The 25,020-nt window shown below is 42.1% G+C and overlaps 1 protein-coding gene across 12 annotated transcripts in view; it reads right to left on the bottom strand.

Moving 5' to 3' along the window:
* The window catches only part of inpp4ab (inositol polyphosphate-4-phosphatase type I Ab), a 36,643-nt gene that overhangs the window by 8,492 nt on the left and 3,131 nt on the right, over positions 1-25,020 (bottom strand). For 3 of the 12 annotated variants that reach the window (XM_035640377.2, XM_035640367.2, XM_035640457.2), the window contains exons 2-26: positions 20,900-20,989; positions 14,472-14,709; positions 13,889-13,933; positions 12,568-12,686; positions 11,306-11,422; positions 10,960-11,039; positions 10,462-10,573; positions 9,668-9,758; positions 8,637-8,784; positions 8,175-8,305; positions 7,918-8,022; positions 7,681-7,789; positions 7,352-7,369; positions 6,519-6,705; positions 6,153-6,368; positions 5,922-6,063; positions 5,442-5,627; positions 4,603-4,635; positions 3,766-3,938; positions 3,221-3,344; positions 2,717-2,784; positions 2,272-2,471; positions 2,058-2,155; positions 1,815-1,927; positions 1,169-1,323 (exon numbers count right to left, since the gene is read on the bottom strand). In XM_035640377.2, coding sequence (XP_035496270.2) covers positions 1,169-1,323; positions 1,815-1,927; positions 2,058-2,155; positions 2,272-2,471; positions 2,717-2,784; positions 3,221-3,344; positions 3,766-3,938; positions 4,603-4,635; positions 5,442-5,627; positions 5,922-6,063; positions 6,153-6,368; positions 6,519-6,705; positions 7,352-7,369; positions 7,681-7,789; positions 7,918-8,022; positions 8,175-8,305; positions 8,637-8,784; positions 9,668-9,758; positions 10,462-10,573; positions 10,960-11,039; positions 11,306-11,422; positions 12,568-12,686; positions 13,889-13,933; positions 14,472-14,577 — 2,876 coding nt within the window. In that variant the 5' untranslated portion in view covers positions 14,578-14,709; positions 20,900-20,989. Of the gene's footprint in view, positions 1-1,168; positions 1,324-1,814; positions 1,928-2,057; positions 2,156-2,271; positions 2,472-2,716; positions 2,785-3,220; positions 3,345-3,765; positions 3,939-4,602; positions 4,636-5,441; positions 5,628-5,921; positions 6,064-6,152; positions 6,369-6,518; positions 6,706-7,351; positions 7,370-7,680; positions 7,790-7,917; positions 8,023-8,174; positions 8,306-8,636; positions 8,785-9,667; positions 9,759-10,461; positions 10,574-10,959; positions 11,040-11,305; positions 11,423-12,567; positions 12,687-13,888; positions 13,934-14,471; positions 14,710-20,899; positions 20,990-21,550; positions 21,680-22,394; positions 22,437-24,741; positions 24,762-25,020 lie in introns of those variants that run through there. The other 9 variants (XM_035640408.2, XM_035640391.2, XM_035640424.2 and 6 more) reach the window with 9 other exon arrangements.

Genomic DNA, 25,020 nt, shown 5'->3' with positions numbered 1-25,020 from the left:
AGGAACATGAAATTCCCACACACATATCGTTTCCTGTCGCAATTCTCCATCTTATATTCTATCTTGTTTGTGTCTTTTTCTGGACCACAAGTTGTTTCTCAAAAGCATTTGGACCGCAAACCTGCAGGAAATGTGTTGTCTCCTTTCTTTAAATGAAAATGTATGCAAACCTTGAAAACCTGTAGCAAAGACTATTTTCTTGCTTTTTGACATTTTCCCAATTTGCGTACTTTTACACTAGCTAGATTGATTGATGGATTGTGTGACGTTGCAGTTTTCTTAATGGATGACTCTGTTTTTGTCACGCTGCAGGCCAAAAGTTCCCAGAAAATGAAAGAGTAAGCTTTGGACTTTGGGTGGAACTAATCTTAAAATACTCCAAGCCTGGAGTGCTGCCAGTTTGCTTGACTTTGACTTTATCAATTGGCAGAGGGTCCGACATTATTTAAGAAATTACATGAATGAGAAGGAAAAAAAAGACGGAGGGGTGAAAGAAAACAAGATAATGACGATGGTTGGTCAAGTGCGGATGTAAAAAAAAATAAATTCTGCCAGCCTGTGAGCAACTCAGAGTCTGAAAGAATGAAGCTACAGTAGCGCTTTGGACAAAAAGAACAGACAAGACTGTTGTGCAGACGGACACAGACTCATATAAAGGACCCATATACTGTAGAAAGACAAGCGTCAACCTTTTACAATATGTACAATCAAAGGAGGAGCCTCTCACTTGAATATCAGTTTGGTAAATCTTCTCTAGACAAGTTGATTTGACAAGAATCTGGTGAAGCAAGTAACGGACTGAGCTTCAGTGCATTTCCCCTTTTGAGATGAACCGGCAAACAGTGTTTTAACAGTGGAAGCAGGCGGAGAGACACGGCTTTTTAAATCACACATGGGCCAAATATCCTTCACAATTTCTAACCTTAAGTTTCTTCACTGGCTGATACATGTTGAAACAGATGATTAAACAAACCGATCATCTAAGCTTTTACAGTAAAATAGGGCTTATTGCAAGAGAATCAGGGGGTCTGTATTTAGTTTAAAGCCCCATTCAGAGATTTTAAAACACTCTGGTAAAAACAAAGTTGGCTTCCTTCTGGGTGTTTTTGCCCAGGTGTGATTTGTATCGCGGTTTTATCCCATTCATTCAGCGTGAGGGCGTCCTTACCTGCGCATGCAGTCGAGAGCCTGCGTGAAGACCTGCGGCGCCATGCCGTGCTCGTGCTGCATGATCAGGCACTGCTCCAGGGTCACCGACATGGCTGTGCGGTCTTTGGCACTCTTGCAGCTGGTGAAACGAACGCCGTTCAGCCGGCGACAAATCTGAGATCAGGAGGGGAAGAGACATACATCAATGTGGGTATTTTTTTGATCTGTATGATCAAATACAGATGCAATCAACACAGATAACACACTTTTATTATTATTTTTATTCCAACAACTCTTGGTTTGCTTTAAGTAATCTATCATCGATTAACAAATGCTTTTCTGCAGTTTTAGGCATAGCATAGCATAGAAGGTGATTTATTAAAGCACCATTCAGACACAGAAGCCTGAAAACACTTAAAATTGCATTTAAAGGACAATAAAACTAAATTAAAAACAAGACAATAAATAGCTTCACATTAAAAGAGGTAACATTTGTAATTTATTGGCATTTAAGTTCTGACTTAAATTAACCAACAACTTTAGCTGACCTCAGGTATTCAGGAAACGAAAAGCTGTTTCACCTCATTTTGTTTGGTTTTGTTATGGAAAAATAGGATTCTTAGATTCCATACTGGAGGAAATTCAAGTTTTTGCCAAAAAGTCACCTCGGCAGCCTGCCAGAGGACGTCCACGTTCTTGTTTTTCCTGGCGTGGACATTCTGCCCCAGAAACCGCAGCAGCTCGGGGAGACAAGTCTGAGAACGAGACCTCGGGAGGCCTGGGGGGGTTGAGGTTGATATTTACAAATACTCTAAATCAGTCTCACATACAGTGCTTCAGTAAATTAACTTGGTAGTTGTTGCAGTGTTGTTGTCACTGCTGAAGTCTAGCACACTTTGAGTACTTACAGTCCTCGGGCAGGACTTCTTTGAACTGTTCGTAGTATGAATTTAACCTGGACAGACTCTCCAGGTTTATGATCTCCTGCAGGGATGTGTCTCCAAACCTGAACAACACACAGAAACACATTTTTTTAACATAAAATGGATTCCTACTTTCGTAAAGTCTTGAACTTTGACCTGAGGATCGTGCTAAAACATTCCTTTCCACCGACCAACTCACTTCTCTGCCAGCGTCTGTTGCTCGTTGATGCCGACGTTGAAGTGCACTGGCTGCACCCTCAGCAGCATGCCACTCTGGATCTCCCGCGGCAGAGCGTCGAACATGGTTCCCGGCAGCGGGATGCGGACATTGAAACCGTCCCGGTTCCCGGTGATGATTGGCAGCATGTCGGGCACCGAGCTGCCGGTGGCCTGAGTCACCTTAAAGTGGGGTGAGGTGTATGCACACGTAGAATGTTTTAATAAATTCATGAGAGAATTTTGCTGCCACACTTGCACCAGCTTCAGTTTAGTGCAACGGGCTGTAGTATCATCAGTATCATCTGTCTCATGTCTGCTATTTAGTGAGCTGAAAACCAAACACGGAAAATATTAAAAAGAAAATGATAAGATGGACATGAGCAATGACAGAAAGTTCTCAACGAACGCACATCACACATTTTTACCTTGAATGTGACGTTACGCAGATCCATGATGCCGACGCTCATGTCCTCCAACATGGCCAGCTCCTCTCCTGAAACACACAGATTTACAAAAAGGTAAAAAAGTGTCATCCATCACTCATATTCGAGGTCTCTGCATTTTAATCTGAGACCTGTAATATCCGTTTCAAAATCAGCCCAAAATAGGATTTTGTAAGAGTGACATAAAACCCTTGGGGAGAATATGGCCTACATGTTTTTTATTATATCGCATCAGAATTTCAGAAAAAGGAAAAGTGGGAAATAGGAAAGTTTTTATTTCCTACAGCAATCCCACTTTTGGTTTAGACACTCCAAACAGACCACAATCAGATTCTGGCGAGAGAAAAGTACAGAACGATTTAAGATTTTTTAAAGATTTTTTTAATAGTTGCAGGTACCCTGGCGAGTGATAAGGATCTGAGGGTGAAAACACGAGACATTACTGGCTGCGTTCGATCGGAAGAACCTGCACGTGTGTGTTTGTACCGTAGGTGCTGAGTAGCGACTCAAACTGAGCGAGGAGGCCGATGGTGTAGAGCTGTCGGAGGAATCCGTTGTCTCGGAGACAGTTCCTCAGTTTGATGATGAAGCCGCAGATGAGAGCGGTGAGCTGCAACACACACACACACACGCACGCACGCACGCACGCACGCACGCACGCACGCACGCACGCACGCACGCACGCACGCACGCACGCACGCACGCACGCACGCAAACGCACGCACGCACGCACGCACGCACACACACACACGCACACACACACACACACTCTAAAACCTTAATAAAACTTAATATCCGCCTCACATACTGGCCGAAGGATAAAAGGAAATCAAATTATAAAATTATTGTGTCAAATTAATTATCATTATATCACAATTTATCAGTATTAGCTCGCCAATCCCACAACCTCGACTACATCTGGACACACATCCCCTTTTTAACTTGAACTGAAACGTCTCTCTGGTTTGTGGTTCGAGAGTGAGAGCGTCTGAGTAAATGTCACTTTTAGCGTCAGTGTGTTGAGCGCTGACCGTCTGGCAGAAAACAACATCGCGGCGGTACTGCAGCGACAGGTCCATGGCTATCGTCGGGGCGCTGTCCTGCATCAGCAGGAAGACCATGGACTTCTTGGCCTTGTCGCTCATCATGGCGACACACTCTGTGAGCGTGGTGAGGAGAGGGTAGAGCGCCTCACTCCACTCGCCTGGCAAACACACACACAACACATACAACTGAATACAACACCATCTCAACCTTTGCTCAGTTAATGTCATATAAAGTGAATCTATGAGTTAAACTTGAGCTTTTTAGAGACAGAGCGACACAAACAGAAAACAGATGGAACAGAGCAGCAACAGGGAAAGCAGAAGCACAGAGAGAGCGAGTTTCTATACCTGTAGGGGGAAAAAAAGCCCAAACTTCAACTGCTAAAACAACAGCCATTTTTCCTGAGTTACTAAATGTATTAGTGATTTAACTCTTAAGTCACATGCTTGTGTACACCTGTAGTGTTCCTGATTTAGAAAAATGTAATGTACTACAGATCTGATTGCAAGTGGACAGCACCTGGCATTAGGATACGTGCCGAATGTGTCTCCAGTGACCCGCTCTATATAGAAATAAACATGTATCTCATTTCTGTTTGCAAAGACAAAATTATGTTTTTAGAAAAGAGACAGATGGAGAGAGGGAAAGAGCAGAGGTCGGAGCGTGTAACTTTACAACACAGACCATTTTTGTTTGTATTCTGGCGGTGGCCACAAATAACTAAACGTACGGGCAACGCTGAGAATCTAAAAATATTTTTGGGTCCTAGAACAGTTGGGGAAGGTGAAGAGAGGCATGGGTGGTGGGGAGGCAGCTCTTACCTTGGTACGACTCCTCAGCACTGGGGCTTCCATCTGGAAGAGGGGACGGAGGTGCAACATGCATGATTAGCAAGCCACACAAACAGAGACACACGTACAAACACAGGAAACACTATAGACCCAGGTGAAGCATTTCCGCTCACAGCCAAGTTATGTTCATACGTAAACCTTGTTTGTCTTTTTTGAAGATAACTGTGAGTTTACTCTTTTTAGATTTCTTGGGAAGTTAAGGGAGTTTTTTTTTCATCTCGTCATTTCATTGCTCTGAAACTAAAATATCTAACTGTTTGTAAACGACCAGAATTGCAAGATAAAGGTTTGAGATTTTTCCTGATCAAAGCACCACCGTCTTTTGCATCCTTTCTGAAAAGGAAGAGTCTGGGTAGAAAATTGACCCTGGTCCAGAACAGTGAGGAAATTTTGTAAAATAGAGCTGCTGGTTCATGGTCTGGCTACATTAGCCGTGAAGCAGTAACAGCAGCACTTACATTGGCACAGCTGGAGAAAATTAAAAAAAGCTCAATTCTCAAAAAGTTCCTCAATTCCTGCTTATAGTTACATTAACACCGCAATGTTAGACAAACTTTATACGAACCAGAAAGACAGCAACAAAGTTTGCAAACAAAAAAAATGCTTGGAATCACAGTTAACGGGTAATGATGAGTAGGAGTAGGAAGAATTTGTTGGGGACCAACAAAAATGACTCATCTCCATTTGTCAAACAAATCTAAAAGCAATAACACAAGTTTCCAAAATTAATTAAATTAAGCAAAATAAATGGAAAAAAAGATGGAAAAATTCGGTGAAAATAGAAAAAGGAGAGGATAAAATAAACGTACAGGACTCCTGTTCAGGGCAGGGAGGAAGTGCAGAGGAGAGGGCAGGCAGAGAGGTAGAGCATGGTGGTGGAGGTGATGATGAATGTGGAGGTGGGGGTGATGATGATGATGATGATGGTAATGATGGAGAGTTCTGCGACACATTTCCTGGGTTTATCCAGAAAGCTCGTCTCTTTCCGTCACGGTCTAATGGCCATGCACAGCAGTGTTAATCCGCACATTAAACACCATGTCGTGTCTAAATGTCATGTTTGTTTTACGTCAAACAAAATTATCACATTATCACTGTGAATAAGGTTGTGAATAGTAAAAGGATTCATTAGAAATCATAAACACAAATTGAAACAAATTAAACCAGCAGGAACAAAGCAAAAGATAATTCTAAAGATGTTAACTTCTGATTCAGCTATAAAAGGTATAAATAAACAAAACTAGCATAAAATTTGCACTCTTGTGTGTGACTGTTTGATTGTGTGTTACCTTTCTTACTGATGCTGCCCCGCAGGTCGCTCTGGGTGCTGTCCTGACTGGCATCACTGGGCCTCCTCTCCTTCTGAAGCAGCTTGTCAACACGCTGGATGATGCACTCAAGCGATTTATCCACATTTACCCAAACTTTCTCCTTGAGGAAAAATAGTGTAAATCAGCGTACGTGAATTATGTGTTTTGGGTTGAGATCATATTGGAATATAAACCTGTAATTAGGCTCACCCATTCCTCTTCATGCCAGTCTACATGTAGCGAGGAGCGGCTATTGCGCCCGCTCCACTTGGCGAGCAGCGTGTCCTGGTCGTTACGCAGGACTACTTGCTCTGAGTCGGCGGATGGAGACGCTTTGGAGGCAATGTACTCGGGCCGCGCTGCGTTCAGGGCCTGGATAGCTGAAGCCAGCAGCTTGCAGTCGCACACTGTGACCAGCTGACGAGTCTGCGAGGGGTGGAGATCAGTGAATATTCTTTTTGTGTCTGGTAAGAATTGTAAGTTCAAAACAACATAAAATATATACTAACAAATTGATATAGATTAGAAGTTATATTCTATCATTAGCATTGAACGTTATGTCTTTATGTCCCTCACCTTATCAGCCAGAATAGCGAGCGTCCGCTCCAGTCCGCTGGCCGATCGGTCCTTGGCGGCCCGGGAGAGCCTCTCGGCGTAGTAGCTGACCTGAGTTTTCAGCGTGTTGATGTGTGCAATGATCTCTTTGGCACGGACGATATCCTGGGGTATGTAGACGATGGACTGCGAGCTGGAGAGGGCACTGCTGCAGAAGGCAAAGACGCAAGGTGTGAGCAGATTACGTTGACGACAGTCGTATATTCTCAAAAATGTAAATGGTTTACTGTCATTTCCTACGGTCTATTTCATGTCCACCAAGGGGAAGAATTATTACTTGGCCTTTGTTAACTTTGCAGACCTGACAATAGCCTTTTGCATGCGCATGCCCTTTCTTAAAAATGGTCTTAAGGAAATGCTACAGGTAAACACGAGACAACGTTCACAACTAAAGGGGCTGGGGGTGATGCCACTCACTTTACAAATTCAGGAACAGCTTTATGAGGATTCCAAAGCTTTAATGTAAGCTTTACAATTTACCATATTTAGATGTTTTTACTATAATAACGATGCCTGGATTTACAAAATGAGCGGCATTTTGTGTACTACTATGAAATATCTGTCACACATAAATCTGCTTGGATTAAGACAGCACATCTTTCAAACACAACACTGTTAATACCAATGAGTCGTGTCGTAATGTGTCTATGTCTGAGTTGCTCACCTGCCCGGCTGCATTGCACGTAAGTCATCAAACTTGTTATACACGTTATTTTTCAGTGGTGGTACAAAGCAGCGAGAGACGAACCGTGAACAAACGAATGAAAAACAGGCAAAGCAGTGCAACAACTCACCATCCCTCCTCATATACGCTGATCAAAAAAAGTAACAAAACAAAATTAAGAGGGAGCCGCTGATGCAAATGTTAAAGAAACAATGTATTCATTCACTTTCAGTAGAATGTAGAAATCAAAGCTGGTCAAGGAAAAAAACTTAATCTGAATCAAACTATTTAACAGAATGTAAGTTAAACTATGAATGAAGCAAAGAATAAAATTCCACAAAGGAGCAGATATCACTGTGACTGAAAAAGGAGAAAAAAAAACATGCAAATAGTTTATTTCTGTGATTTTCCGTCATTTTGCTATTTTTTTCATTCCAAACCATTCGTCTCTGAACTTACTGTTTCTTTGCCTCCTCAAACTTCTGGATGAGTTTCCTCAGACCGTTGTTTTTAAAACCCTGGCAGTGAGCGGCTGGAGCGCCAATTGTTATCACATCATACGTGTGTTCTGGAAAAGAAATGCACAAATGGAACCAGGTGCGTTCAGAACACGAAAGGTGTTTGTGTGAAATGAACAGAACTTGTGACCTTGGAAGTGAGATTGTTTGGGAAAGTCTGTGTGTCTATGCATCTCACCGAAACCAAGCTCGTCCTGCACCCTCATCCTCTGAACATGTAGGTTGGTTGGCATGAACTCCAGCTTCCTCTCTGCCTTCAGGTTACTGGCTTTGAATGACGGACCTGACATGGAGTGGGCAGAGAGAGAGAGAGAGCAAACGGGAACGGGGGAAAAGGGAATCATTGTGTGTGACATACACAACAGGGAGCTTTGGCTGCAGCTTATTTTAAAACTCACTTGACTTAAAATGTGCAAACCTCTGTAGGACACAAACCTCTGTAGTCATTGAGGTCAGACAGTGTTTCCTGGTATGCGAGTATTATGGTTTGGTACTGGGAGACGATCTGTCGCCGCAGATTCTCCCAGCAGGGGGACAACTCTCCCAGCTCCTCCAGCTCACAGACCCTGGAGATGGAGAAAGGATATGTGGGAGTTTGGCATTTAAAGAGGAGAGGAAATGTGTGCATGAAGTACTCCAGTTGTCTAGAGATGGAGTTCAGGCAATTTTTGTTGTTGTTGCTGATTCTCATTTGTGAGGGATTACTGTTTTTATGTACTCTAATGTGATCAGTAAACCGTTTTTTATTTGGAGTGTTTTCAATCGTTTGGTCAGTGTGAAGACATTGAGCTTGTCTTAAAAACTGGCGACCACGTAGGCACTTCTGTTCTAGTTTGTTCATCTACAAGAAGCTAAACTACAACTGTAAATGTTAGGAACGTAATTTTTTTTGTGTACCTGGCCGCGTCCTCCTCCAGCAGCAGTTTGACAAACTGTCTGGGAATGTTGAGCGACAGGACACTCTCAGCCATCTGCTCCAGCACACGAAGGTGGTTCCCGTCAGTCGTGGGGAAGCGGTACATTCTGGACATTGTGCCTCCGAACACTAAAGCCACAGAAAACTTGATTAGATTGTTAAAGATCAGATCAGACTGTTTATCTGACTTTGTACTGTTTGCAGTGTAGAATTATCCATCCTTTCTAATCATACAAATGTGACTGTACCCTCTGTCAAACATTATACATGTTATTTCTGGATCCGCAACCTATCCCTGAGGTAAACAGATACATCCCACTCTGTGCCTACAATCAATACATTTCTACTTGATAATCAGATTAACAGTCTAATATATTGGTAAATGTGGAGCCATTTGTGTAAGTAAGATGGAGGACGGCGAGGGAAAAAAAATGAGAAGAGGACAAAAACCCGGGGAACAGTTCAGGTGAAAAAGGTCAAATTCAGTTTGGCAAAAAATCTTTTGAACAATCTGTAGTTTTGCAGCAGTTAAGAGCTTCACAGACTTGTCGCTACATTTCATGTAACAAAACAAGCAAAAGAAGCCTTTTTTGTTATTTACCTTACAGTCCTTGTTTTCCAAGGGAGGGAATGACAAGTTCTTGCATAACGATAAGTTAATATTAGGCCTTACTAAAATTGTATTCCCTCATTGCTTGGAAAGTGAGGGTTATTCCATGAAATTACCTACTTCATCTACATGGTTGTTGGTTGTTTGTCTAATTCATAGTGGAATCATATTGTTTGCCAACCGTTTTAGGTGGGGGTTTTTTTAGAACAATGGCATTCAATTTTTTCTGCAGCTAAATTGTCCCAAAGTCAGAAACTCCTACAGGCCTTTGAATGCAGCAAAACAGTTCACTATGTACATGTTCACCGAAACCTTATCAATTCTAAAATAAAGATAGTGAAGGTAAAATAAGGTACTGTATGTGTGTAGAGGTGGGTGTGCCTGATAATAGTGTTGTCATACCTGAGCGCAGCAGGGTGTCTTTGCATAGCGAGGCGTATTTGATTCGTACTCCCATCGACTCCGTGAGGCTCTCGTCAACAGGCAGCATCGTCTGCAGGACGCGCACATGAAGTCATGTTACACGGAAGGTCAACTCTGGTGAGTAACAACCACATCCCTCTTCTGTCAACTCTCAAACCTACACTCACCTGCACCACAGTCAAAAACCTCACTGACCGAGCTCGAATCCACTGAGATAACCCATTTTACTGTTACGTCTAAGGCTCTGTGACATGTTTATTACCTCATCCAGCAGATTAAATTAATTTGCTGTCGTTGTAAAGCACTACACACAGACGCAGACAAACAGGAAGTGTCAGAGACACATTCTTCATTGCCGCCTAAAATCGGCTTTACTGACAGACAAATCTAAAATAATTAAATAAGCATTGTCTGGTCTCACTGTCCCTTGGAAAACGATGCATATGGAGCCAGCGGTCACTGATGAATATTGTAAATATCCATTTAAAATCCGTTTTGGGGACTTGATTCAGCCATTTTGGTTGAACTGGGACAGCTATCTTGAAGGTGAGGTAAATGTTTTTGCTAGAAAAGTCTTAAATTATCTTGCACCCAAAACTGAAACCCCAAAAAGTACTTAGATTCCTTTCCAAAAATCAGCAGCCAGGCAAGTTTGCCGGTCGACATCAGCTGACTGACGATGTATCAGCGTTTTCCCAAAATACCAAAACTATAATCTTTAACCCCCTTCACAAAGTGCTCCCTCAGCAACATGTAGCCCCTGAGGCGCTCACCCGGCCATTGATGCTGTCCGGCAGGCGGCTGACCGGCATCCTCTGGTCTGCTCTGTCCTCCATCTGCCACGCCGCTATGGTGATGTTCCCCACCCGCTCGTTCTCTGCGGATCTGTCCAATGAAACAAATTTAGTGCATTTTTTTCAGATTAACTAATTTCTTAATTTACTTGAATTACTTCATTAAGTTAATACAACTGTTATTCTTTGCATTTATCATTTTGTTTTTAAACAAAAGTGGGAAAAAAGTCTCAGATCCTAAAGTTGTATCTTCAAAGTAAAAAATAAATAAAAGGAATAAATAAAAGGAATGATAGTTAAAGTTAAAAGTTAAAAAGTTGGTTGTCAGCTAGATAGTGTTTGATTTTGGCCAGCACAAATGTGAACCGCCTATTCTTAGAGACATGGTTAGAGCTGTATTGATTAGTCAATTAATCAATCTGTCGATCCAGAGAACATAGTAGCAGATGATACGTGTGTGTGTACTGTATGTGTTACCTCAGTTCCAGCTGTAATCTGTGGCTCTTCTCCTGCAACAACTCCTTTACAGGAAAAAGTGCTGAGCCCAACATGTACATCTGGACAGACAGAGAGGCAGACAGCTGTTTACACTGGAGTTCATACACACATCTGCACTTAGCTGGTGTGAAGTGAGGAGAACAAAAGTCAGGCAAGTCCATGTCCGCTTGTGCTGAAGTTGCAGTAACTTTGTTTTTTGTAAGATCAGTAGGACAAAGACACTTGGTGGCGTAACAGTGCATTAAGAGCTCAGCAGAACATAGGACTGTAAAAAAAAATCTGTTGTAAAAACATGAAATATGGCGCCAGTGTCTCCACATCGTACCGTGCCCTGCGACCGGTCCTTGACGTCGTAGACGGACAGTTTCACCTGCGTCTGCTGGTTGAAGTTGGACTCCTGGAAGAAGGCAACGCTACTGAGGAAGATGGGGTTACTGGTTCCCTGTGGACAGAGCAACTCAGCATCAATTCATCAAATGACAGACACTGTTCCAATTTACTATTATGATACAGACTGTTATTATGCCACTGAGATGTCTCACACCAGGAAATTACCAGTTTTTTTCACTTTGTGTTTGGTGATCATCAAATAGTCTGCAGGCTTTCCTTCTATTGCAGACATGGAATAAGTCCATATTTCCACTCATAATCAAAAACCATGCCAAACAAACTTTCTGCTCCTTTTTTGCTTTTCTGTAGTCAAACACCTGACAAAACCAGTTAGCTTCCTACCCAAGTACGTGGAGAATACCTTTACAAAGACATAGCGACAACTGGTGTACATTGGGAAATCATGTTGTTGTGTGAGCAACATATTTTGCTCCAACAGATACTTTCCAAACTCATTTAATCCATAACAATAAACATAAAGACAGTAAAACATGCTTTGTCTATACATCATTGGAGTTTCATACAGCAAAATCATCTCTTTGGTCTTGCTGTACAATATAAAATTATATTTAATGACTCACTCTCCTCTCATGGACATACTCACACTGTGCCTTTATCTGATCAAATCAGTTTTGAAGCAAACAGCGGACCCCCAAACTGCACTTGTTTGTTAGTTTATGGACTGTGAAAGCTAATGGAATGATGTCAGTGGTCAGAGGTGTGTGTGTGTGTGTGTGTGTGTGTGTGTGTGTGTGTGTGTGTGTGTGTGTGTGTGAATTCGAGCATCATTTGGCAATTACTCTTACAAAATGTTTGTGCTTGCAGATTAATTTGTGCAGTTCAGTTTGTGTCTCCCTTGTCCTCCACCCCCTGATCTAACCATGTGGGTGGAGGCAAACAGTCCTACGTTTGAGCCTCAAAAGCAAGCACCTGAACATTGCATGTAACACTATGGAAGCCAAAGACGCTCCGACTGCCATTTTCACAGTGACTTGAAGACGGGGCGCAGAGAGGAGGCCTTTATTATTCTATCGTACTGCTATTTATCTTATTCATTTAACTTATTAACTTACTAGCTGTCCTACGTAAAATTGACGTGACATTTTGGATGTTGTTTTTCTTGTGTTCTTGATGGGGTAAGCTGCAAATGAATTGCCTTTCTTGGGATCAATCAAGTTGTCTGAATCTGAATCTGACCTCTATGATCTCAGTCTGGGCATGTTTGGTCCAGAAGGCCTGCGGTGGCGTTGTGCAGCTCACCGCTACAAAGCTGTTGGGTTTTCGATCCAAAGCAGGAGTCACCAGGTCTGTGCAGGCTGGAGAGAAAAAAAAACACACACACACACACACAGGCATGCACACACTTATTTAATCAAAACCCATTTAGCAGTTTGAGGTTTAAAAACCGTCTCATGGATAAAAAAGTCAAAAGTTTGAGGGGCACCAGAAGGTCTTAATTGTTACACTGAATGCCTTGTAAACTAGTCGATTAATTGTGGGTCACCCAACACACACACACACACACACACACACACACACACACACACACACACACACACACACACACACACACACACACACACACACACACACACACACACACACACACACACACACACACACACACACACACACACACACACAGAGGACACTGGTACACTTTTATTAATCAAAACTCAAAACATAAAACAATTGAAATACAGTGTCACACTGCTCTTCCTTCTGGAAGCTTCTTCACAGGCCTTTTCTCACAAGGGGAGTGATTGGACAATTGAAGTCAGTCCTGCTCATCACTCCCCTGGGGCAGCTGGTGGTCTCCTCAGCCACCTCCACCCTCACAGTGACAGAGAGAAAATCATCTGATTGATTCATTTCAAAGTGAAAAATAAAATGAACCATCTTAAAAATGTGAGGATTTGATCTACAGTTCATACATAATCTCAATAGATCAACTTTGCCATCTAATCCGTGAGGGCAGCTCTGTCCTCTGTTCTCCCTTAAGACTCCCTGGATGTACATTTCTCTATATCTGTATTTCTCTTTCTCTCTATTCATTATTCTGTATCAGACTTGTTCATTCTTAATACACAAAGTGTCCTACATCTGTTTGGTGCACAGTGCAAGACAACATGAAACTCACATATATTTCTAATGACTATCGCCACTTTCTGAAATGGATGCTTCTTATATTTATCGGTTGTGGTTTGTGAATTTCTTTCAGTTTATATTTGTATATTGCCTTGTTACATTTCTGCTGCTTATCTTGTATTTTCATCTTACTGACAATGCCGTGTTGACCATGAGCACATAAAGGATCTGTCATACTCACATCTATTAAAAAGCCGAATGAATAACTGTAATTAAAATTCAAGCCGCAAAAAAAACACTGTGACCTTGAAAGTTATCCACTAAATCAGACGGCTATAAACTTTGACCAGAAACGGTTTCAGAAGACAAACGGAGACTTTACAAAGTCAGTCTAAAAGCCTTAAGAGTTGTGAATGCTTGTGTTACTCACCCACACTGAACTCCAGGACAGGTGCATCTGGGTCCTGACTATTTCCTGGAAAAAATCCACAAGTCACCTAGGAGGTTCGGGTTGAAGAGGCTATTGGCTCCCACACAAATTAATGTGTGTGTGAGTGTGAGTGTGAGTGTGTGTGTGTGTGTGTGTGTGTGTGTGTGTGTGTGTGTGTGTGAGTGTAAGTGTGTGAGTGAGGGTGCTAAAGTGTGCAATTTTAGTTTTAGTGGTGCATAAAGTGGTCAACATTAATCTCAGGCTGTGTTCATACAGTTCCTGTATGGGTAAAATTACTCAATTAGAAGTATGTTTTTTGTCTGTTGTTTGTGGATTTATCCTTTAATATTTTAGCAGTACATTTTCAAACAATGGCTTTTATATGTTTGTGCTAGAGCCAGCCGTTACTTGAGACTTTCCTTTTATTCAAGTAGCAGCTTTTATATGAGAATTTAGTATTGAGTATATTCTTCCAGTATTTACATGCACATGCAGTTCTTTGTCATAGATTACATTTTTTTTTTTTATCAGGTTCCATTTTACTTTTCATAAACTCTTTCATCAAAGTTTAAACTTCCCTCACCTGCTAGTGCCAGGCCGATCATCTCGTCAGACAGCTCGAATGTGTTGGCCCGGTACACCGACCACGGCCTCTGTGTCCGGGAGCCGCGCTCTCTGCCCCCCGCCATGCCTGTCTGGGACGAGCGGGCGACAGCGGGGCGCCTGAACACACACCCTCACGCGCGCGTTCACACACTCCCATGTGATGTGCCCCTGTTTATGCGTAGCTCCACCGCTGCTTCAGAAAGCTGTTCACCTATCTGAATGGAAAGAGACAGTAGAGCAGAGGGAAGAAGAATAGAGGGAGGCCTGATAATGAATGCAAATTAAATCAAATCATATTTTTCTCTCTCTAAGATGAATGTTCTGTGCAGCTCAAAATTAGACTTGGTCAAGAAAGAAATCATTGCAACCCGCATGCATGCATTTCAATTCACGATGCTTAGGTGCCATGTGAACGCCTACGACAGCAGCGAGGAGGAGAGCACGAGGAACAATATGCACAGAAAGTAAAACAAACACAATGCAGACATTAAAGATTAGTGGGCAGCTTGTAACATCTCAAACTGATAAGTAACAACAGCAAACTTCAAGGTCAAGTAATCTCGTCTTTTTCCACATTCCACAGCATCTGTTTATGTAAATACAACTTTTAAACACTTTTTTCCAGATTTGAAGTTATATATCTGTTTTCATATTCCACTTAAATCTATTTGTATCAGTTCAGTGTATGTCTGAAAGCAGCTTTAAACATGAAAGTCACCACAGTTATCTCATCTCGCCAGGTCTTAGTCGGTGACATTTTTCTGTGACTTTTTAAATCAAAAAACCAAAGCACCAGCACAGGATTAAATATGCAAAGAGAAGAGGCCACCTTCCACCATCACTGTGGTCAATCTAATATCTCGCTCATCGTCGTCTGAGAAAGATTGTGAAAGAGACCGTTTCAAGATCTGCTGACCCTTTGATACCTATTCTCTCTGTGCAGTGTAACTGGGAAAAAAAGGGTTTATCACAAAGACACTTTACTGTGTGCAAATGGGAATTAAATGGGCAGCTGAATTCATTCTCTTCTAACAGGAAATCCGGAATCACATAAGAGTGGGTGTGTGTTCCCTAGCTCACAATGGTCGTGAATAGAAGCTTCCATCACTCATCTTCTTCCTTTCTCTCACAACATTTATTGCTCCCCACTGTTCTCTCTCTCTCTCTCCGACGGGTAGGTGGATGAGCAGGAGGGCAAATAAAAATTTACAGCTCCTATATGTTTATAAATATTTATAAATACTGTAGTGATATTTATAAACTGGAAAAGGGAGAAAGAGACATAGAGGCACGTGTCTCAGCATGTGACTGAGCATCACCCGTCGGCCTCCAGAGGCCCAGAGTGCTCTCAGCATCAGCTCCGTGTTTTAGTGCGTTTGTGCACATTTTTAATCTATTTGTACATACACAGGCTGCACGGTGGTGTAGTGGTTAGCACCTTCGCCTCACAGCAAGAAGGTTCTGGGTTCGAATCCCCTTTCTGTGTGGAGTTTGCATGTTCTCCCCGTGTATGCGTGGGTTCTCTCCGGGTTCTCCGGCTTCCTCCCACAGTCCAAAGACATGCAGAAATGGGTTAGGTTCATTGGAGACTCTAAATTGACCGTAGGTGTGAATGTGAGAGTGAATGGTTGTCCGTCTCTGTGTGTGGCCCTGTGATAGGCTGGCGACCTGTCCAGGGTGTACCCCGCCTCTCGCCCAATGTTAGCTGGGATTGGCTCCAGCGACCCCCTGCGACCCTTAAATGGATAAAGCGGTAGACGATGAATGAATGAATGATGTACATACACACTCAGTTTACTAGCTAAAACTAATGCAGGCTAATATAAGTCTTGCAATAAATCATACCTTCATGAAAATCCTTTTTCTTGATTTAATAATTAATGTTATTGTGCTGAAAAACATACAGTCACTGCCTGTGTTATCTTCAGAGGCAGCGAGTACATTTATAGATGGAAGCATTCGACGCACAAAGGTCAAATGTCTTTGAAGACAGAGACAAAAGTTCACAGCCCTGCCTGTGGTTAAGGCAACAGAGAGGAATGCACGTTCATAGAGGCGTCAAGTCAACTGCAAAACGCGGTCGTTTTTAAGAGGGTGCAGTTTGTGGCAAGGTGTTCATATGATTTTTAACAACCAGAGACCTGCAGTTCAACAGCACTTATCATACAGCTAAATCAACAACTCTCTGAGGTCGAGGTTTATCGCACGACTGCTGTGTTAGAAAACATTATTGTAAGCCTGGTAGGCCTAATAAACTGGTAAGTGTATATGTATGTCTGTGGGTACTGTTGCTTGCTTCAGGAAGATGTTAATTTGCATCTGTGTGTTTGTGTGTGTGTGTGTGCACGTGTCATCCCACATATTTGCATTTTATGTGCCTCGCGGGAAGAGCAAACATCACCCAACAGAGAGTTGATGTGGCTAAGTAGGTTTCTCATTAGGTCCTCTGCAGTTTTTCTATTTGTTTTTCTCTTCCTCTTCATTTCCTGCGTCCGTCTGTCTTCCCCTGGTTTGACGTGCCTTTCTGTTGTGCTCCCCAGATCTACTGGATTGTTGCTCTTTTTTCCCCCTGTTGATCTCCAAAATCTTTTGCGATTTGTTTCCCTGAAGGTTTACGCATGTGGAGGAGCAAATGTCTCTCCTGCGCTCGTTTCCTTCTGTCCCATTTTGTTAGAGAGCAATTAGCCTATTTGCAGCAAACGCAAGGGACAGTAGCTGGCTCAAAAGATAAAGTTAGACAACACATAAACCAGCTCACAAACCGATGCCTCACCTACTAAAGGTGATAAGAATACATGTAAATGTCATTCATATAATATTAAAACTACAGGAAATAACTAAATTCAATGTAATTCATTTTTTTCTTAATGAGGGTCTGTTGTAACTGACTGTACATCTTTTACAAACAGGCCCACAGAGTGATCTCATTTTAATTGTGGTTCTGGGTTAATAGTTGGTGGCCTACTTCCTCGTAAGTGGTCCATCGCTCGTCTCCTGGCAGCCCTGGATATGCTGCCCCACTTTGGTCAGCTCAGATACACGTGCTCTACATGTGTCAGAGCAAACATCTGGAACACTACCCGAGGTCCAACACGGCAACACCGAAAAGAACATGAGCGTTGATAGCGAAGAGCATCTAAGCTTTTCTGTGATTCGATTGGTCGACCTGCAGCCATGTGATGAAGCGAGTTGTCAAACAACCCTCAACCACAGAAAGACACTGGCTACCACAGATCATCCCTGGCTTTTACCAAAGTAATGCCCCTGAGAACATGACCAGACTCAAAGCATCTCTGGTCTTTGTTCCCAAAACTGGGAGGGCTTTTCCAGGCTCTCGGTCAACACATTTTCCACAACCTGAAGCCAAAAGAACTTCCAACTTTCTTTATCAAAAACTGGTTCACACACATCATGCATCTCTAAGCCCCATGCTTTTTTATGGGTATCAGATTACTGAGTTTAGTTTGCGTTACTTGTTTGATTATGCCACAGAGAGGTGAAATCGGACCATTCAGAAATCACAGCCGAGCCATTACTGTTCATCCTCAGTTTCACTTTGCCGTGCATCCTGAAAAAGACAACTCCGCCACAATTTGTTACAAATCCCTTTGTTTATGCCCTGCAACACGGGACAAATGTGACACCTCAAATCAATTTCAGTAATTCCACAGATCTGGGAATAATCTGTCATGCCAAAAGAGAGTAGGGATGCCAAAAAACAAAAAAAAACACAAGCTTCAAATCCACAGCTGAACAGAAACTTCACTGACTGTGAAAAGCTACCATAAAAGGGAGCTCCAGATTTAGCCTTCATGGTGTGTTAGTGTAAGTATGTGTAGGTCTGCGAGTCACACACACACACACACACACGCACACGCACACGCACACACGAAGAGAAACTGAAGCCAACTCACTAAAGTCAAAATCACTCTCACATCTACTGCAACTGATAATTATACTTCGTGACAGCAGAAATCCTCTTGTTTAGAAAATAATCTAATATAATGAGATAGTATGTTTATACTGGTTGATTGGGGGAGTAAACAGACTTACAGATCCATTAACAAAAAGCAGCTTTACACAATCATCTTCACAAAGTATAGTTCTCATGGGGAGTGGCCCGGTTGTCATGGGAGCAATCAATCAAATCAATCTTAACTTTTATGCCAGGGCAAACAGAAAGGCCAGGAAGTGCTCTGAAAAATGTCTACAATTCCATCTGCTGTGGAAGCTGCAAAACAGTTACTGAATTGAATATTGTTCCTCAGATTTATATGGCCAGCGCAAATGTTGTCAAATCAGATATTTACAGACAAGTTTTAAGAACAGCGGTCATCATTAAAGGCACAAAATGAAACCCTGGCAAAACAAGATCCCTAATGAGAGGTCATGAGGATTTTACAGCAGCTTTATGGCCAGTTCACGATACGATTATTGATTTGTTTGCCTCAACCTGTTTGCTTTCTGTAGATGACACAGAATGCAAGCGCGTGTGTTATCACCTCCATGTCTTCCAAGCTTCTGTCTGCGTTTCTTTCTCAGGCAAGAAAAGACCGACTGGGAGAAAGAGAAACAGACTGCGAGAGAGTGAGAGTCCAGCTGACCATAAATGGTCAAACCCAGTTTTCAAGCTTCCTTTTTGCCAAGAGGCCTTTCTCACACTGAAAACAAGGCACCAAACCACACTGTGTTGGAAACTGACTGAAATAATAATGCAAAAATAATAATTAGTTATGGAATACTTTTCTGTCAATCTACAAATCAATGAAATTCCAAAGAAATCAAGAAGAAATCAAGAGGAAATGTGGATAAATGTGATTAGGCTGATTTGGCTGATTTGTATAATTGACCCTGATTCAAGCAGCACATCAGGGCACAGTTATTGACAGCTGGACATCTGACCCCAGTTAAACTTGTTCAAATCTGGGTAAGGCAGGAAAAATTTATATTTTAGGAATTAAAACAGACTTGTTTCTGCTCTGACAATGCTTTCAAGCTTTCTTTGGCCATAAGCAGCGCGGCAGTGTTCAACTTGGCAGGTTAGATAAGAGTTTAAACAAACCTCTGGTATGTGAGGGGAAAGTTTCCATCACACGATAAATCTGCACTGCATTACTGGGAGTGCGGTCCAGCAGTGCTATGGGGTTAGTTTGGGATTTAAGTAGTGCTTAAAGGGATTATGGCTGAAACTCAGTACTCGTAAAGCCTTTACATTGTTCAAAACTATATTTTACAACCACTCACAGCCTGTGACCGTCAGGAACACGTGCAGAGCTCAACATAATTGATTAATGTGAAAATCTGGTTGTTTTGATGGTGTTAGAAATTTTTTTTACCTTTTCAAATTGATTGTGAGGCTTTGCTTAGTGAGGCCTACGCAATAAGAATCGGCGGCCTTAAGAGGGATAATGTTACCGAACAAGTTTCCACAGTTCGTCAATATATCTCCCTTTACATTATGATCCATCGTATACACTATTTCAATGTTGGACAGGTGTAACATTCGCTAAAATCTGTTCACTGCATCGTGATGAGACTGTACAGCAGCTGTCTCACCTTTCCACTTGTCATCTTTGGTTTCACTGCCAGTTATGAAGAAGCTTCAATGACGCGCGCATCGAAATGTATATCTTTATTCTTGCTCAACTCTTTTGACGAATAATTGTGAAGAAAATGATTCATCCAAATCAATTGTATGTCTTCGGGTTTCATTGATGTGAAATACCGGTTCAAGTGAATATGTACGATCAAAATCGTCAAGAAAATAGTGTCATAGTATTAACATGAAGAACAGATTTTTGCTTCTGTTATTTTTTGAAGAATGTATTCACATTTTGAGACTGGACTTTTTTTTCATGAACTACAACGTTAAAACAGCTCTGACATGTATTCACTGATTGTTGACCATTGTATCAATTTGGCGAACTAAGCCTTTCGCAGATACATTTCCAAGATTAAATCAATCAGTTGTAATTGAAACATTCACATGACAAAATAGGGATTTAGAACTAATGCTAACACATTTGATGTATCGTAAACTGTATATTTGTTTCAATTTACCGAGAGATAAATAACAATGTACTGTTCCATCAGCTCAATGGATTTAAAAGTGCTTTAAGTGAATTACTGTTTTTTTTTTTGTATCCACAGATTAAACATGTAGAGAAATATGCTAATACTCGGTTAATCAATTTCTGATTGTAAACTGAATATCTTGGACCAAATAAAATATACTAGGAAGGAAACTGTGATGGACATTATTTTTGGAATATTCATTCATACCCATCAAATAGTCAATTAATAAGGACTTTTAAAAAATCAGTAAATTAGCCCATAATGAAAATAATTAGCTTGAACCCAAGCAATATGATTATTTTGAGTGTGGAAAGGGTTGAATCTACTCACGGTCTCTGAATGGGATCAAGGAGAAGAAGAGGAAGTGAACCTGGCTCAGGTTCGGTGATCTTTCCAACAGGGCAGCACACAGTTCTCAGCCTGGAAAGACAAGGAACGGGAGCTTTTACATTTCAAATTACAGCTCACGTGTCTTACGTTATCAAAAAGAGATTTCCAACGATCACCTTCCACGGTTCACTACACAAGCACGTTTACATTTGTGTGTCTGCGTGATTTTATCTGCAAGCGTAAAATAGGGCTGAACGATTTGGGGGAAATATCGAATCGCGATTTTTTTAACAGATATCGCGACGGCGATTTGATTTGCGATTATAATTAGCGCATGCGCGCGCGCACACTGACAGAGAGCGGGATGTGTTGAAGAGGAGAAGGGGAGAGAGCTCCCTCTCTCTGTTAGCAGCCTGTCTCTTTAACGAGGGAATAGTCGTGGTGTTGGTCACCTCGCGGTGCCACGTGAGACATTTTCATACGGAGTAACAGTCTCAAACAACTCTCGTGTGCCGTACACTCGTCACGGAGCTGCTGTGGCGCTGTGTCAGGCGCTGACACAGGTTGGTGGAGTTGCCCCTTGAAGTAGCAACGGTAGCACGGCATGTTCAACCTCTTTTTTTTTTTTATAAAACCAAAGAACTTCCACACCGCCGACGTGCTGCTCCTGTTCGACACCGAAGTCTCCGCTGTATCATTTTCCGACAGTTCCGTTGAGCTTGTTGCCATTGCGCAAGCAGGTTAAACTGCAGCGCGACTGCTGCTTCTGCTTTGCGCCGAGCGCGCCACTCGCTCGCGCCTCACGTGACCCGTGTAATTGCGCCCCTTGCGATTAGAAAAAATCGCGTTTGATCATATCGCGATATTATCGCACATGCGATTAATCGTTCAGCCCTAGCGTAAAACCGAGACTGTGACCGTCACTTCACATCCTGTAACAACTTTGCATCGATTGTATGAACAGCGTGACTCCAGTTGGGATTAGATCAATAACAATGGTTTATTGCTCACTATTCATTACAGCAATAAGGTGAAATGATAGAAAAAGACAGAGCAGATACGTCAAATACGAATTTGCCCCGATGTTGCTCCATTGAGCCAACGACAGAGGCGCACAAACACTTTTGCTCTGTGTGTGTGTGTGTGTGTGTGTGTGTGTCCTCTGGGATCAGCATTAGAATAAAGCATGAATAATTTCCTTGGAGGGACGGAGCAGCTGTAGCCCTTTCACATGAAAATGAGTATCGCCCACAACCACACACACACACACACAGAGGGCTATATTGAGTGTCTCCCCCTCACTGTCAGCCATGTCAGTTACTTCTCAATTTTTTCGAGTTAAAGTCTGAAGAAATAAAATGACTCATAATCTCAAAAAAAGTTAGCGTCGAGTTTCAACTGGGAGCCGTGCAAATACCACAACCTTTTCCGAGACCTCGCATCACTAACTCATAATCACCACATAAAAAGTTCAACTTGAGCTCGGCAGACAAACCTCACAAGAAGAATCGAATGGTGTGTTTGCTTGTGTGAAACTGCTGCTTACTCAAGTTGACATCACTTCCTCCTGTTGTTATAGGAAGTTTCTTATAAAAAGCTGGTCTGGTGGACGCTGGTAACCCCCAGTCTGAGACACATACATCTATTCTTTAGAGCAAGCCTATAATGTACATTATCATTCCGTAAAAATCTAGCCCAACACTTCAATTGAATCCAATCGACTTTAAACCAAGAAGCAAGTCATAGCCCTCAAAAATTTGGCTTACAATTATAGAAGTGAAGTGCAAGTATAGAAATAGAATAACACACACACACACACACACACACACACACACACACACACACACACACACACACACACACACACACACACACACACACACACACACACACACACACACACACACACACACACACACACACACACACACACACACCACTCAGTTCCCCGATGAAGAGAAACTGAAGCCACCTCACTAAAGTCAAAATCACTCTCACATCTACTACAACTGATAATTATACTTCGTGACAGCAGAAATCCTCTTGTTTAGAAAATAATCTAATATAATGAGATAGTATGTTTATACTGGCAACTTAATTGTATTATCTAATGCAAAGAAAAAAATTACATGAACCTGACTTCATTTCTTAAAACCTGTTTAAAAACAAACAAACAAAAAAAAGACAAAACGGAGTAAAGATCTAGTATTGATGAGAACAGTTTCTCCACTCGCGGCCGTTGGCACCAAAAATCTGCTTTGCAAGTATTGTGTGGTAAAGGTGCCGTTGAAGACGGATGAAATGTTCACACACTAAAACCACTTCCAGTGCAGCTGTAAGAGTCAGAGTGTGGGTTTTAGACAAAAGACGGGCCTGTTTTGGCGAAAGGGCTTGCAGGGACATGCGGTAAAAGCAGAAGTGAGCTGGCGGAATGGAGTTACGAGTCTCTGTCTCCGAGAAAGAAAAAAAAACTGCGAGCATCAGCTTCCAAAATTAGGAAGCAATTGAATCGATGAAGACTTGCTGATGAAGAGCCGGACCACTAGTTCAACTTCAGTGATTCATGAGAAGTTCAAAATGCTGCACTCGCTTTGATTTTGTACGTTTGGAAATATCTACCAAGCCACTTTACTGCTCATTCTGTGAGGACGGTCAGGTTGTTGGGTGATTGCTTGTCTCCTTTATTTACTGTACTGGTGGAATTAGGCAAGTCCAGGTCAAATCATCGCACTTTTGGACCGCATCAATATGAATTTTAATGAAATTTTGCTGGCTGATTTGATCATTTGCAAGTGTCTGGGATCGCGATCAAGACAGATTTGGGACTCTGACTATTTGCCATATCTGCCTGAATATATACAATAGGGCACAGGGAAACAGTTGTCATGTCGTATATTTAAACAGTATGCTATCCCCAATAGAAAGAATAACAGCATTATGATTTGTATCATTGTTTTAATGGTAATAGAGTAAAAAAAAAACATTGTGAGGATTAATGATTAGACAGCAACAGCTCTAACACCAACTGGTTTGTTGATGACATTATAAGCTGACATTTGAGCAAAATTCTACTTTTAGAATCAGCAAAAATGATGATATTTTTATGGCATACAGTTTAGATAAACGTGGACCTGGAAATATGAGAATAATTTCTCTGCAACCGATATCCAGGGAGATTTACACCATAAAGTCCAAACCTCATCACCCCACAACTCTCAATTTTTGATCCGAGACAGACGCATGGGTTTCTTTATATGACCGGATCCGCATGAATTTCATTCATATCTGTCACGATGCAGCCCTATAAAGTGCCCAATAATGAAAACTTCATTGTTTACACTGCGAGATTGCTGAGTGAACAGCTGTTAAAGCTAACATTGGCTATGTAGCAATAGCAAAAACGTACATAGTCTCTTTAATCCAAGAGAGGAAACATTTCAGAAAACATAAAGCCACTGTAGAATTAATTTCCCCTGCCTCTACACTGCATTGATTATGTAAACTGCTGCTAACGACAGTAAAGTCCCTTTACCTAGAACCAAGTCTGTACTGAAGCAGTGACCGTGTGACCATCCTGCATCTGCCAAATCTCGGTGCAGCATCTTTCATTTGCAGACATTTGCAGCCGGAGTTCAACAAGTAATGTGATTGGTCAAAAGGTAACCGATTAGCATACAGCATGATGATGCATTTTCCTCCAGATGCACAAAAACACAGATCAGATGTCACTGTCACAACAACAACAACAAAAACGCGTCATGGTCTAAACGCATGTGCTCGAGGGCGATTCTGATGATGAAGATGATGATGGTGGCAGCCTGAGTTTACACACATACACATACCAGAGGACATCTGCTCCACTCTGCCTGCTGCCGGATGGATGTAAACAAACTCACGCTGCAGACGGCGTCACGAGGCAGAGAGACTGCAGCCAGCCCTCGCCCTCTCCTCTCTCTCTCTCTCCTGCTCTTCATCTCTCCCTCTCTCTCTCTTCCTCTCCCCTGACTGTCTCTCTCTCCCTCTCCGACAGCTCACTGCTTCCCAAACGATCCAAGCCCATTAACTCTTTCTCTGCCTGGCCTGCAGCACAGAGGACGCATCCATCTCTGGTGTGGCAGACG

The sequence above is a fragment of the Scophthalmus maximus genome, chromosome 1, assembly GCF_022379125.1.
Source record: "Scophthalmus maximus strain ysfricsl-2021 chromosome 1, ASM2237912v1, whole genome shotgun sequence".
Taxonomy (NCBI): Eukaryota; Metazoa; Chordata; class Actinopteri; order Pleuronectiformes; family Scophthalmidae; genus Scophthalmus; species Scophthalmus maximus.
This window is presented reverse-complemented; position numbering and strand designations above follow the sequence as displayed.